This window comes from Zalophus californianus, chromosome 2 (genome assembly GCF_009762305.2).
Source record: "Zalophus californianus isolate mZalCal1 chromosome 2, mZalCal1.pri.v2, whole genome shotgun sequence".
NCBI classification, from domain to species: Eukaryota; Metazoa; Chordata; class Mammalia; order Carnivora; family Otariidae; genus Zalophus; species Zalophus californianus.
Window position 1 is genome coordinate 2,780,007 of NC_045596.1, and position 12,807 is coordinate 2,792,813.

The 12,807-nt window shown below is 63.2% G+C and overlaps 1 protein-coding gene across 1 annotated transcript; it reads left to right on the plus strand.

Annotated features, from left to right (window-relative positions):
* The first annotated feature begins 8,272 nt into the window (after window positions 1-8,272).
* HMX1 (H6 family homeobox 1) lies at window positions 8,273-11,985 on the plus strand. The gene is made up of 2 exons (XM_027600723.1): window positions 8,273-8,687; window positions 11,330-11,985. The coding sequence occupies exons 1-2, from the start codon at window positions 8,273-8,275 to the stop codon at window positions 11,983-11,985; spliced, it is 1,071 nt and encodes a 356-aa protein (XP_027456524.1).
* The last annotated feature ends 822 nt before the right edge of the window (window positions 11,986-12,807 follow it).

The following is a 12,807-nucleotide window of genomic DNA, read 5'->3' on the forward strand; positions in this document are numbered from 1 at the left end:
TCACATTTCAACTTCTCTGTGTGGAGCATGTATTATTTATATAATATAAACGCTCTTTTGTGGGGAATAAAAGGTTGGGGTGACGGCAGAGGCCCTGACTGGACAGGGGGCCGGCAGGCACCTCATCGGGGTGAGGGGTGCCTCGGGGATGCCCTCATCAGTATGGCCCACGGGCAGCCTCTGGAGCCCAGAACCCCTCGCTGGCCTTGGGGGACTCCCTCTGCCCCGCTGGGGTCCCCGAGCCTCTCCCCCACACCCTCCACGCCCAGCCCACCGCTGGGGGCACTGACTGGGGGGCCCCAGCAGATGGCCCCTCTGCCAGATGACCCTCACAATTCTTCCCTCCCAGGGTGTCACTTTGGGACTTTTTTTTCCCATTTCTTTTTTTGTAATTCAATAAGCTTGCACCTGGTACAAAACTTAAATGGCGCCAAGGTGCACGCAGTGTGACAGCCGGTCGCCCTCCTGCCCTGTCTCCCAGGAGGGGGCAGCCCCCCGGGCCCCGTGTCCCTTCGGTGGACAGCAGAGCTGCTGGAAGTAGGTGCCCCAGGCGGGGAGCTTAAGGCGGCAGAAATTCCTCGTTTCGCAGCTCTGGAGGCCAGAAGTCCCAGACCACGGTGCCCCAGGGCCGCGCTCCCCTGAAGGCTCCAGGTGGGAGCCAGCGGTTAGCTCCAGTCCTGCAGAGGGCGGAGGGCGAGGCGGGTTCTCCCCACGCTGTCCCCGTGCACCTGTCTCTTCACAGAGTGCTCTTTGTAGGAGGATACGTGTCTTACGGATTAGAGGCTCGGCTACTCCGCTGTGTCCTCATCTTAAGTTAGGACATCTGCAATGACTCTGTGTCTCCAAATCGGGTCCCATTCCGAGGTGTTGGGGGTTAGGACCTCAACATAGGAATTTCGGGGGGGTTGCCGTTCAGCCCATCACAGAGGGTGCACTAATGAATGTGTGTGAACACACCTTTGTATAGTCCTTACAAGTGTGCACGGATCGGTTTGTAACTTGCCCCTCCCATTAATACCCAGCGGTGCCGTCCTGCTGCCTCCCCCCCAGCCACTTCCCTGGGAGGATGGCGGATCAGGAGCACCCCCCTCCTCCCCAGCTGCCCGATGATGAGGCACTGTGGCCATGAATCATGACTGACATAACCGACTCCCTGTTGATCTGCGCGTGGCTCTCAGGTTTTTCCATGCCTCCTCCCCAGCTGCCCGATGATGAGGCACTGTGGCCATGAATCATGATTGACATAACCGACTCCCTGTTGATCTGCGCGTGGCTCTCAGGTTTTTCCATGGCAGTGAGTTACCTTGGTGTCCTCTGCCCTCCCCAGGGTCTTTGCGGGGTGGCGGGGGGAGGGGATGTGAGCCTGGTGAAGCCCCAGACAGGGTCTGCCCAGAGCTGGGGTTCTGGGAAGTGCTCGCGGAACCCCCTGGGCTGGGCATGCAGGGCTGTTGAGGAGTGGGGCTTCCTCGCTTTTGCGCTGGCACCCTGCGTGGGGGTGGGGGGGGCGGGGAGGGCAGAAGCACACCCTGCCAGGCCACAGGCATCCATCCCAGGACCAAAAGGGAGAGGGTACTGCCAGCCAGACTGTGGGGTTCTCACGCTGGTTGGTCGAGGTTTCCAGAAACTTCCCTCCAGCTCCTGGGAAGAGGTTCCCTACACTGTGGTCACGGCCCTATTTTCCAGCCCCATTTCTTCAAATCACTTCCAATCAAGGTCACGGGCAACCCGAGCCATCTGAAGGTCCCCAGTGGTTGGGATATAACTCTGAGCACAAATCTCTGCTCCACTGTGGAAACCAAAGCCTGCTCTTCATATGAGATCCAGACATTCCTGCCCCCCTGAGCCTTAGTGACCGCAACGTGTCTTTATTGAGGTGGGAAACGTGACTACGGACACAGAGCCCACGTCCCGCGAGGAAGATTTTGTTATCACACTTCAGAAAGGTCGTGAGATCGTCCACCCAAGGAGTGTTTTCTCGGGGCAGGGCATCAGTTTGGCATACATGGTCTCCCCATCCCCGGGGGGCCCTATTATGTGCTCGCCCAGAGGAGGAAGTGGTGATCAGTGGGTCTCCCTGCCGGTCAGCGGCATGCCTGGGACCCAAAGTCACACATTACCGCAGGGTGGGGGAGAGATGGCCAAGCACTGAAAAAAGAAAACTGGATGGATGGATAAAGGGGTGGGGAGATGGGCAGATGCGGTAGAACAAGGAGAGCAACCTGCTAATGGAAGACTCTAGATGGTGGGCATTTGGGTGTTCCCTGGCCAATTCTTTCAACTTGTGCGTGTTTGAAAGTTTGCAAAATAAAATGTTGGAGAGAAAATATATCCCTTCATGAGTGAGAGTTCCTGGCAAGGTCCAAGGTCTGCTGGGCATCTGCTGGGGGGTGGGGGGCGCACAGGGATCAGGTGGGTGCTTACTCCAGGAGGGGACGGACGTGGCACAGCCACCAAGCCTGGGCTAGGGGTGCGCAGAGGCCGAGAGCCCAGCTCTGGCCCAGGGCAGCTGTTCCTGGCAAAGGCCTGACGGCTGGAGGCAGAGCAGCCTTCTTGGCAGGGCTCCCTTCCCAGGGAGTCTTTGCCAAGTGCACTGGGGTTGGCGCATCCTTTCCTCTGTCCGCCTCCCCCACACACTGAGAGCTGTAAGTGGGAAGGGCTGGGGCGCTTCTGGGGCGCTCCCGTGGGGAGAGAGCATCTTCAGGGCTGGCTGGGGAGAAGTCACCCAGGCTGCAGGAGGGGAGTGGGGTGGACGCGCACAGGCGCCTTGCAGAGTTTCCCCACCACCCCTCCAGTGCTGAGGATGCCATCTTACTCCTCCTACCCCCTTTCCTCCACCCCTGCTCCCCCTTCCTCCTTGCTCCCCCCTCCCCCTGCCCCACCCTGCCTCCCTCCCCCTCTTTCACGCCTCCCAGGGAGTGGAACTCTGGGGAACCATCCACTTAACAATGTTATGAAAATGAGCCTCCTCTTCCCAGTGTTTAAAAGGGGGGCTTTCACAAGGAGGGATGTGGCTAGACCCTTAAAAAAAAAGGCAGCCCAAATATTTTCAGACATTTGGTCTTTTTCAAAGCAAACATTTTTAATATACACCAAAGACGCGCCTGCACAGTGATCTCCCCTCATGCTGGTGGACGGCACTGCTGGTCTCGCTTTTCAGGGGAGGTCCCTGGGGGGCCTGCGACTGGCCCAAGACCACAGGGGATGCAGCAGCTGAGTGCCGGATTGCACATCTGGACAGCTGCAAGGACACTTCATGCTGGCTCTCACGTGGGGAGCAGACCAAGGATGTACTGGGCTCCGCCCCCATCCCCGCTCTGGACTGTGCACCAGCTGACGGATACCAAGACAGGGCCCCTTGGCATGGCCACTGCCCTCACTTGGACCCTCCTTTGTGCTTGGCCATCTCTCACCCACCCTGCGTGTGCCATCTCTTCCAGGTTACTCCTCCTAAGGCTCAGCTTTACCCTTCCCCTGGTTAAACAACCTTCCCTGGCTCCCCATGGCTTTGCAAACTAAGAACCTTGTTCTCTAGCTCTTCGTAAGCACAGGCCCTCTTGACTTAACTGCGACCCATCCCTGCTCTGTCCTCCGCAGCAGCTCTCCCACGTCCCCTTCATCTCCCTGCCCCTGAGCAACCTTATCCGATGAGCGACCAGAGAATCACTACCTAAAACAACCTGATTTCCCCTGATACGCATCCCGGTGTCACAGACGAAAGCCAGATAAAACCAAGCGCTCATGAAGATGAGGGGACACGGACACTGATGAGTTGTTCTGAAGAATCCTTCTGAAGTGCTGAGTGATGTTGCATTGCTATAGACCCTTCACCCCAGGAGTGCCGTTCTGGGGGCGTGCACCCCTAGACAACTCTCAGAAATTCCGGCAGGTGTGTTCATCCCAGTGACAGGGACAATAGCAGAGGCTGGCAACAACCTCAACGTCCCCCAGCGGGGCAGCCCACTCTCTGTGCGGCAGGTACCTGTCTCTTCCTGACCGTCCACAGAAGATTTCTCAACCCGATGACCCTCTTACCGAGAGATGGGGCTGTGAGCTCCCTCGCTGTGAGCCCTGATGGGCGCTGGGGCTGCTGCAGTCCACAGAGGACAGAGGAGCGAAGCTCTGAATTCCCAGGCCAGGCTCTGTGTTCCTCTCGCTCTACCCGCCTCCACATTTGTTCTGGAAACCCAAGCTGTGTGGGAGCCAGGTCACATGGAGAGGACCCATGTAGGGCTCCCTCAGCTGACTCCAGCCTCAGCCCTTGGATAAATGAGCCACCGGGCCTTCAGCTAGTCCAGACCTGACCCCCCACCCCCACGGTCAAGTCTTCCACTGGAGACAAGCCACCCCCAACCTACGGACCCCTTGAGCCCCTAACAGATGGCTGTTTTACACCACTAAGTTTTGGGAAAATGTGTGACACGGCCATCACACGGTCACATGGCATATGTGACTGTCGGGTTAGAATACAGTGATTTAAAGATCAGTACTACACTTATCAGCGTAGATAGATCTCAAATTTAGGCTTTAAGGTAAAAAAAATACGAGATAGAGGAGATGCGTAATGTGAATTAATATACAAGAGCACGTGCGTGGGGCGGCAGGAGGGTGAGCTAAGGGCAAATGGGACTGGGGTCAGAGACGGAAGAAGAAAAAGAAGACAAAATTTGAATTTAAAAGTGGACATTCGCCATGTTGGGTGTAGAGGTCACTTAAATTTAAAAAAATGAATTTGTAAAAGTGGACATTCCCTAAAATTATTTTAAAAAGAAAGCTTATCAAGACCAAACACAACAGGTGGTGCCCAGCTGCAGTTTACTGACTCCTGGTCCGAGCTGCTGGGACGAGTCCCACCGGCACTTCTTTGCCTTAATGGGGTGTCTGTGGCCACCAGCCCTGAGCTAGGCACTTGGGACTCCGGTGACAAGGCCCGGTGTGCTCACTGTCCAGCTGAGAAGAGCACTGGGTGTCCTCCAGGACCCTTTGCTGGGGCTCTACGGGGGTCCCCCTACACAGGGGGAGGAGGGAGGTGGAGCGGGTAAGGGAGACAAGAGGGGACAGAGAAGTGAGGAAGGAAGGGTGGCTGTGGGGGTGCCTCACAGAGCCCGACAACCTGACTTGGAGGCTCTACTTTTCTGCACCGGGAGCCCCTCTGCCCCGTGCTCACGGGGCACGGGTGACCCAAAACTGAGCTCTGGCCCCCTGAGCACCACAAACCCTGCTCATGTCAGGGCCCGCGCGTGTCCGTGCTTGGAGAGAGTGCCCGGACCATCGACCCACTGCCGGAGACTGACCTGGGGTTGAGAGCAGCCAGCCCCTCGGAGCTGCCCGCCGGGCCGAAGGCGCAAAGCCTCCGCGGCAGTGATCCCCGGCTCCCGCCTCTGCCAGCGATCCCGTCTCCGAACCCGCCTCTCCCCCCACCTCGACGCGGAGCTGCCCTCCGGTTGCGGGGCTCTGGCTCCGGGACCCGCGCGGCGCACAGAGGCGGGAGGCCTGGGCGAGCACCGTGCGGCTCCCTCTCCTCCGCAGCCGACCCAGAGCCCCAGCGGTGATCATCTGCCCGCTCTCCCATGACCGCGCCGCGCGTTCTCGGGCTCCGCGCTCACAGTCGTCGCGAACCGGTGCCCGCGGCGGAGAAGCGCCCTCCGCAAGCCCAGGGAGGCGGCGAGAAGGCCCAGGTTCTTCCGCTCGCATTCAGCCTGTCCCCTCGCCTCCCACCCCGAACTTCTCGCCGCCCCCCCGCCCCGCGCGGCAGGGGCAGTAGGGCGACCGCGGAGAGCGCCGGTGCCTGGGTCCCCCCGCCCGGGTGCGCCCGGCCTCCCTCCCAAGAGCCTGCCGTGGCAGGGCGCTTACTACCAGAGGTTCATAGAAGAAACCGAGATCAGAGGGGAGGCACCCGCGCCCAGGGCCACACAGCCCGAGAGCAGAGAGAATTTAAACCCAGACTCCTTGAGGAAGCCCCCACTCTCAAGGTGCTTGGAAATAATGGGAGTAAGGGCACCAACCTCTCAGGCTCGTGGTTCAAGAAATGTGCTGAAGGTGGGTCCAGGACAATTTGCCTCAAGTAGGTGGTTATCTGGAAGGCACCCACCCCTACAGCCATTGTCTTTTTATCTGGGTCCCTCTCTGGCCTCAGTTTCCCCAACTATCAGAAGTGCCCTCGGGTGAGGGATTAGACGGTGTGATGAGCCCCGGGCTAGCACTTTCTTTTCCCAAAGGACTGAGGCTGCCATTTCTTCCCTGGGCTTAGCCCCCTTCTGGCTCTACCCCCTGGAGTTTCTCTGACCCTGGGTGCCCCCAGGGAACAATACTTGGGAGACCCCACTTCTTCCCTAAGACCCCAGCTGTCTCCACTTTTGCTCAGCGTCCCTATCTCTGCCAAGTGGGAAGAGTCTTCATCCTTGTGTCTGCCTCCAGGCTGGGGTGAGTCCCTGCCTTTGATGGTCTTTGCCCCTTCCGGGGGCGGAATGTGAGGGCCAGAGAAGATGGGCGCAGCATCTGGTTTTCAAGGCTGCAGAAACGCACCCCCCCCCATGTGTATCCCAGCACCTGGGACTCCCGGGCTGGCGTGGGGCCGACCAGGGGAAGCCGGCTGGAGGCAGGCACGCCAGGAAATGCACTCAGGACGTGCAGCGTTGCAGAGTCCGGAGGCTGTGCTTTGTCCGGGCCTGGTGTCCGGGCCTCACCACGCGGTTCCCCCATCCGACTGCGGGGCGGCGGTGCAGGGAAGGACCCTGGGCCCAGAGCACCGGAATTACAGGCCTGCCAGAGCCACTTACCACCTGGAGTAGTCTCTCCTCGCCTCGCCTCTGTTTTCCCCTCTGGAAAATGGGGTTGATGCTCCCGCGCGGTGGCTGATCGGAAACTTGAAACGAGCCAGGAACCCGGCCTGCAGCCCTCCCGGGAGAACGCAGGCAGCACTTGGTTGGACTGCGGGTCCCTGGCTGGCACTGGGGGCTAGGATGTCTCTCTGAGATAACCCGCGTCCAATGAAGCCGGCTCCACCCGCGCGACCGTGCTGTAAGCTGGGTCACAAGGTGACTCCTGAGCGGACACAGCTCCGAGGGTGACGGCGTGGGCCGGGATGCACGTTTGTCACCGCGCTCCCCGCTGCAGAAAGGGGAGGAGACTCCCCTCGGGTTCACAGTCTAGAAACGGAGGCTCAGGGAGGGATGAGTTCTGCCCCCAAGACTTCCGTGGCCGGGGGCAGTGGCTCCCGTCCCCCGACTAAGGCCCGGGCCTCCCGGAGAGCGGGACGCTGGGGAGCCGCTCTCACTCAGCGGGCCTTCGGTTGCGCAGCCGGCAGGGCCACCGGGGCGGGGGTGGGGGCGAACATTTCCTTACGTTCTGAGACTGAGCCTGGGAACCAGAGAGTTCTATGGCACCACATTTGGCACGGAAAGCGTATTTTATTAAGTGTAAATATTGAAATATGCCACAGCTTTGCAGCCCTGACACCCAGAGTCTTGAAAAAAAATGGCTGTGGCCCAGCCTCGGACGGTTTTCTTAGAAGTCCCGGGGTCTTCACGCCCCCTGTGCATACGCACATCCACACACACACACACACGTGCACACACGCACATACCACACTCGCGAGCGCGCGCACAGTTACTCACGCTTGGTCCAACACTCTCCCCGCGGCGAGGCAATTACGGCCCCGGCCGGACGGTGATTGGCCAGCCCACCTCTCATCGGGGCCCCGCGGCCAATGGGTGGCCGCCCGGCCGAGGCCCCGCCCCCCCCACCCCCACGCCCCCCCCCCGGCCCGGGCGGCGCGAGCCCCGGGAATGGATCACGCGGGGCCGACCCCGCCGCGACCCCCGGCCCGGACCTTCCCGCCCCCCGCCCTCGGCCTCGCGACCGCCCGCGCGCCCGGCCCCCGGAGGCGTCTCTGGACAGCGGCCGCGCTCGGGGCCCGCCGCGGCGTCCTCGGGCTGCGCCGGCGACCCGCCCGGCCCGCACCGCCCCGCCCCTGCCGGCCCCTCCCCCGCCCCTCCCCGCCCCCAGCGGGGCCGGCCCGGGCGGCGACCAGAGCGGCGACGTGAAAGGCGAGCGAGGCGGCTGCCCGGCCGGCTGTCGGCGCGCACCCGCTCCCGGCCCAGCCCAGCCCCGCGCCGAGGCCGCCGCCCGCCCGGCGGGGCCCGACGCCAGCGCTCCCGGCGGCGGCTCCAGGGCAGCCCGCGCGCGCGAGCCGGGAAGCCGCGCGCCACTGTCCCCGGAGGGGAGGCCCGGGACCCCGAGGAGCCCGGCAGAGCCCGACGGGCCCGCGGCCGCGATGCCGGACGAGCTGACGGAGCCCGGGCGTGCCACGCCGGCCCGCGCCTCCTCCTTCCTCATCGAGAACCTGCTGGCGGCCGAGGCCAAGGGCGCCAGGCGCGCGGCCCAGGGCGGCTGCGGCGGCGGCGGCGGCGGCGGCGGCCGCGAGGACGAGGACGACGACGACGACGACCCGGAGGACGAGGACGCGGAGCAGGCGCGGAGGCGGCGGCTGCAGCGGCGGAGGCAGCTGCGCGCGGGCGCGGGGCCCGGCGGGGAGGCGCGGGCGCGGGCGCTGCTCGGGCCGGGCGCGCCGGGCCTCGGTCCCCGGCCGCCCCCCGGCCCCGGGCCGCCCTACGCGCTGGGCTGCGGCGGCGCGACGCGCTGGTACCCTCGGGCGCACGGCGGCTACGGAGGTGGCCTCAGTCCGGACAGTGAGTCGGGGCGCCGGGAGGGGTGGGCCGGCGGGGACGGTGCTCGCGGACTGTGCGTCCGTCGGAGGCCTTTCTGGGCCGCCCTCCTCCTCGCGTGTAGCGGGGTGGGCTTGGAGGCCCGCTCCCCGGGACAGGGAGCTCCGCGTCGCCAGGCTCTGCGGGTGCCAGGGAGGCTGGAGAGCCTTCGGAGAGGAGCCCGGGGACGGGGAGCGCGGGCAGCTGAAGCAGAGCGAGGGTCGGGGGCTGGAAAAAGACAGGGAAAGACGGAGAGCGGAGAGAGGGTGGGGGAAGAGGGAGGGATGGAGGAAGGGGGAAGAGGGATGTGGGGAGAGAGGAAAAGAGAAGACGCAGACACAAAAGCCCCGCGGGTGATGGTGAGAAGACAGGGACGTAACGGGCAGAAGAAGTGAAGACAAAGTAGAGTCCGACCCGGAAACGTGAAGGGGCTGGAGCAGAGGGAGACACTGTTGGGGGGCTGGAGAGCGGAGGGGGGAGCATCTGCGCCCCCCAAACCCTACCTCCTCTGAGAGCTGAGGACAGGGGCTGGGGCCGGCGACACCTCCCTCTTGGTCCTCCCAGGCAAGAAGGGAGCCCGTTCTGAAGCCCCCAGTCCCACCCCTCTCTCTTCCTTTTCTGCCCCTCCCCCTCCCATGCCTTTGTTCCCTGCTGAGGGCTCAGAGGCTGGGAGTGGGGGTTCTCAGCCCCACAACTGCTCACCCCTCTGGCCCTGAGTTCTGCTTCCTCTCCCCAGGCTCGCCTCCTCCCTTGGGGACCTGCCGCCTCCCTTGGGGACCTGCCCTTTGGAGGAAGACCCCTGGGAGGAACACCAGGAAGTCATTCCAACGCTGGCCCCCAGGCTTGGCCAGCAACCCCCCCCACACACACACACACTAAAGCCAGCTCAGGACTCTTCCAGGTTCTTGCTCCAAAATCCGTTGCCAGACCCCTCTCAATAAACCCCTCTCTGGAGTGGGAGTGACCCTTCTGCAAAGGGACCCACCTCACAAAGCCCATACCCAGAAAAGTCTGGGGCCTCCACCCCTTTCACGTACACTGGATCAGGGCTCGGTGGTTCCCCTGAAATCGAGTGATCACATTTAGTGCCCCCCGCCCTGGGAGTGTTTCTGAGAAGGTCTGGCAGGGTGAGATGTGGTCCCCACCTTGCCCCAGGGTCTTCTCCCCCTGCAGCCCTCATGGCAGCTCCTGAAGACACGGCTTCTTCTTTCGTGCAATGCGGGTTAGGGTCCAGGTTTCCCACCAGAGCCGGCAGGCCTGGCGTGCTGTGTTGTGGTAGTGTGTGGGCCTCTGTGAGTCTGGGGTCTCGGGGTTTGTGGGGAGGCAGAGGCTCCTGGTAGCATACACACGCCAGCTTGGAACCTGACTCCCCGTCAGGCACCGTCAGGCACTGGGAGGGCTCACACCACCGGGGTTGGGCAGGGGCACACTCGAATCTGCGTACCTCCAGGGGCACCGGGGTATGGTCCAAGCCACACACACAAGCCCAGCGGTGTTGGCACACCTTGTAAACACTCACGTTGCCGGCACACCACTGGCTTCCGAGGGCTGGAGGGGCTGGAGCGGCCAAACTCCACTTAGGCCTGCCAAGCCTTGGCACAGGGGGCTCAGGCCAAGGCGAGGCGGAAGGGCAAACTGGCCCGGGGTCGGCCTGAATCCCACAGGCTGGCCGCTGCAGTCTTCAAGCGGGGGGCCTGGAATCTGGACGTGCCCCTGCGTCCTGGGCAGACTCTTTCACCTGGAGGCACCATCCCTTGCCAGTCCTGGGGGGCATCTCCTTACTTGTGGGAGATCAGTTGGAGCCAGGTATTTTGGATTATGAGCTCAGGAACCCCTGTGGCCTTCTGTAACCCCAAGCGCACAGGCTCAGCCACGGTGTTTCTGCAGAGCCCCGTTTGTATTTGCATTGGGGGAAGAGTGGACGCGTAGGCCTCCGTGGGCATTTGGGTGAGGGGAACAGAAAGTGGGGAGTGGGTGGGGATCCTGGTGTCACCTGGAGTTTTGTTTTGGGCACTGTTTGCATTTGTTTATTCTCCAATGGGATGTTTCTGTGCAAGCGGGAATTTTGCCTCGGCTTCTGATAGGGGATGGGGAGGGTCACTGCAGGTCTTTATTTCTGTGTCTGGGGGGCTTGGTGTAGGGCTGGGTGCCGGGGGAGTCAGGCTGCCCTTGCTTGTTTTCTGGTGCGTCCTATATCTCAGAAGGGAGGGCATCCTTCGTCCAGTGCAGTGTGGCGCCGGAGAGGCTTTGTCGTGTTTCAGTGCGGAGCCTGTGGTTTCGGGAACCTCTCTTCTTTCTGTGTTTCTGTTTGCATTTTGTGTTTCTTTTCTTTCCTCTTTCCGCTTTCATCCCCTGGTGTGGATGTGCAGCTCTGAGTGAGAGTGTGTTGCCAGCCTGTTGGTTTGCAGTATTGCTCTCTGGTCTTCCACTCACCACCTCCTCCCTCTGCCTTTCTCTATCCCTGGGTGAGATCTCCAGGCAGCCCTGCGGCATGCAGGGCCCTGCCCGGGGACTATTTCCCTGGGGCAGCTGTGGGTGAGCCCATGGGTTGGGGGAGCAGCCGGCCGCAGTGATTGGGTCTGGGGATCAGCCCCAGAACCAACCCTGTGCCCCTCTCTCCCCTGCAGCCAGCGACCGGGACTCACCGGAGACAGGCGAGGAGATGGGCCGAGCCGAGGGCGCCTGGCAGCGGGGCCCCGGGCCGGGAGCGCTGCAGCGAGAGGCAGCCGAGCTGGCGGCGCGGGGCCCGGCGGCCGGCCCGGAGGAGGCGGCGGAGCTGGCGGATGCTCCCGCCGTGGCGGGCGAGGCGCGCGGCGGCGTCGGCGTGGGCGGCGGCCGCAAGAAGAAGACGCGCACGGTCTTTTCGCGCAGCCAGGTCTTCCAGCTCGAGTCCACTTTCGACCTGAAGCGCTACCTGAGCAGCGCGGAGCGCGCGGGCCTCGCCGCCTCCCTGCAGCTCACCGAGACGCAGGTCAAGATCTGGTTCCAGAACCGTCGCAACAAGTGGAAACGGCAGCTGGCGGCCGAGCTGGAGGCGGCCAGCCTGTCACCGCCGGGCGCGCAGCGCCTCGTCCGCGTGCCGGTGCTCTACCACGAGAGCCCCCCGGCCGCCGCCGCCACCGGGCCCCCGGCCGCCGCGCTGCCCTTCCCGCTGGCGCCAGCCGCGCCCGCGCCGCCGCCGCCGCTGCTTGGCTTCTCCGGGGCCCTGGCCTACCCACTGGCCGCCTTCCCGGCAGCTGCCTCCGTGCCCTTCCTGCGGGCGCAGATGCCCGGCCTGGTGTGAGCCCCACCCGCTGGGCCCACTCCCTGGGGCCGCTGGGGACCTCTGGGGCGGCCCAGGGAAAGCTGGGGGAGGGCCGGGCAGCTCCGAGGGCCCCTCTGCGCCTGATCGCAGGCTGCCTGCCGTGCCGGCCAGGGCCCAGTTCGAAGCTCCTCCAGAATGTAACAGAGATGTCTTGGACTGTGGCGCCCAGACAGGCTGGAACCCTGGCAGGGAAGAGGGCATCCCGGAGAGACAGTACGGTGTGCCAGGCAGCCCAGAGCCCCAGCAGGACAGGCCTCCGGCGGGAGCAAGTTCAGTGACGCCGCTGCAGCCCGCAAGCACCCAGGCGCAGTCCACACCTCCCCCCCCCTCCCGAGGCAAAAGAGGCTGTTCGAGGTGCTTCAAGGTGACCAGTCCCCAACACAGCCCCCATCCGACATACACGTCCCTCCCCAGGACTGTGCAGGACCCCAGACAGCAGGCCTCCAGAGGACTGTGACCAGCCTCATGGCCTTGCCAGTGGGCCCCACAGAGGGAGAACCCCAGGGAGAGCACCCCTGTGCAGGGGAAGGGGCGAAGACGCGGCCGGGTGGCACTTGCATCAGAGTGTCCCTTCTGCAGACAGGGCCGGACTGAGGCTTCTCTCCTGGGCCGCGGCCTCCAGTTCTTCTGGCGAAGACTTTTTTAAAAATGAACCTACTTATTTGCGTATGGAATAAAAGGGACGTTTTCTGGACCGTTTCGGCTGCTTTGTGATCACTGGGGCGGGGCCCCTCCTCTGATAACAGGCTACGGTGGGTGCTGTCCATCCCTCCTTCCTGGAGCTCTTTCCAGTGCCCACCA

Excerpts from the sequence above, each read along its gene's own strand:
- HMX1 (XM_027600723.1), top strand. The coding sequence starts at position 8,273 with ATGCCGGACGAGCTGACGGAGCCCGGGCGTGCCACGCCGGCCCGCGCC. Across the intron at positions 8,688-11,329 it reads AGGTGGCCTCAGTCCGGACA|CCAGCGACCGGGACTCACCG; the intron begins GTGAGTCGGGGC and ends TCTCCCCTGCAG.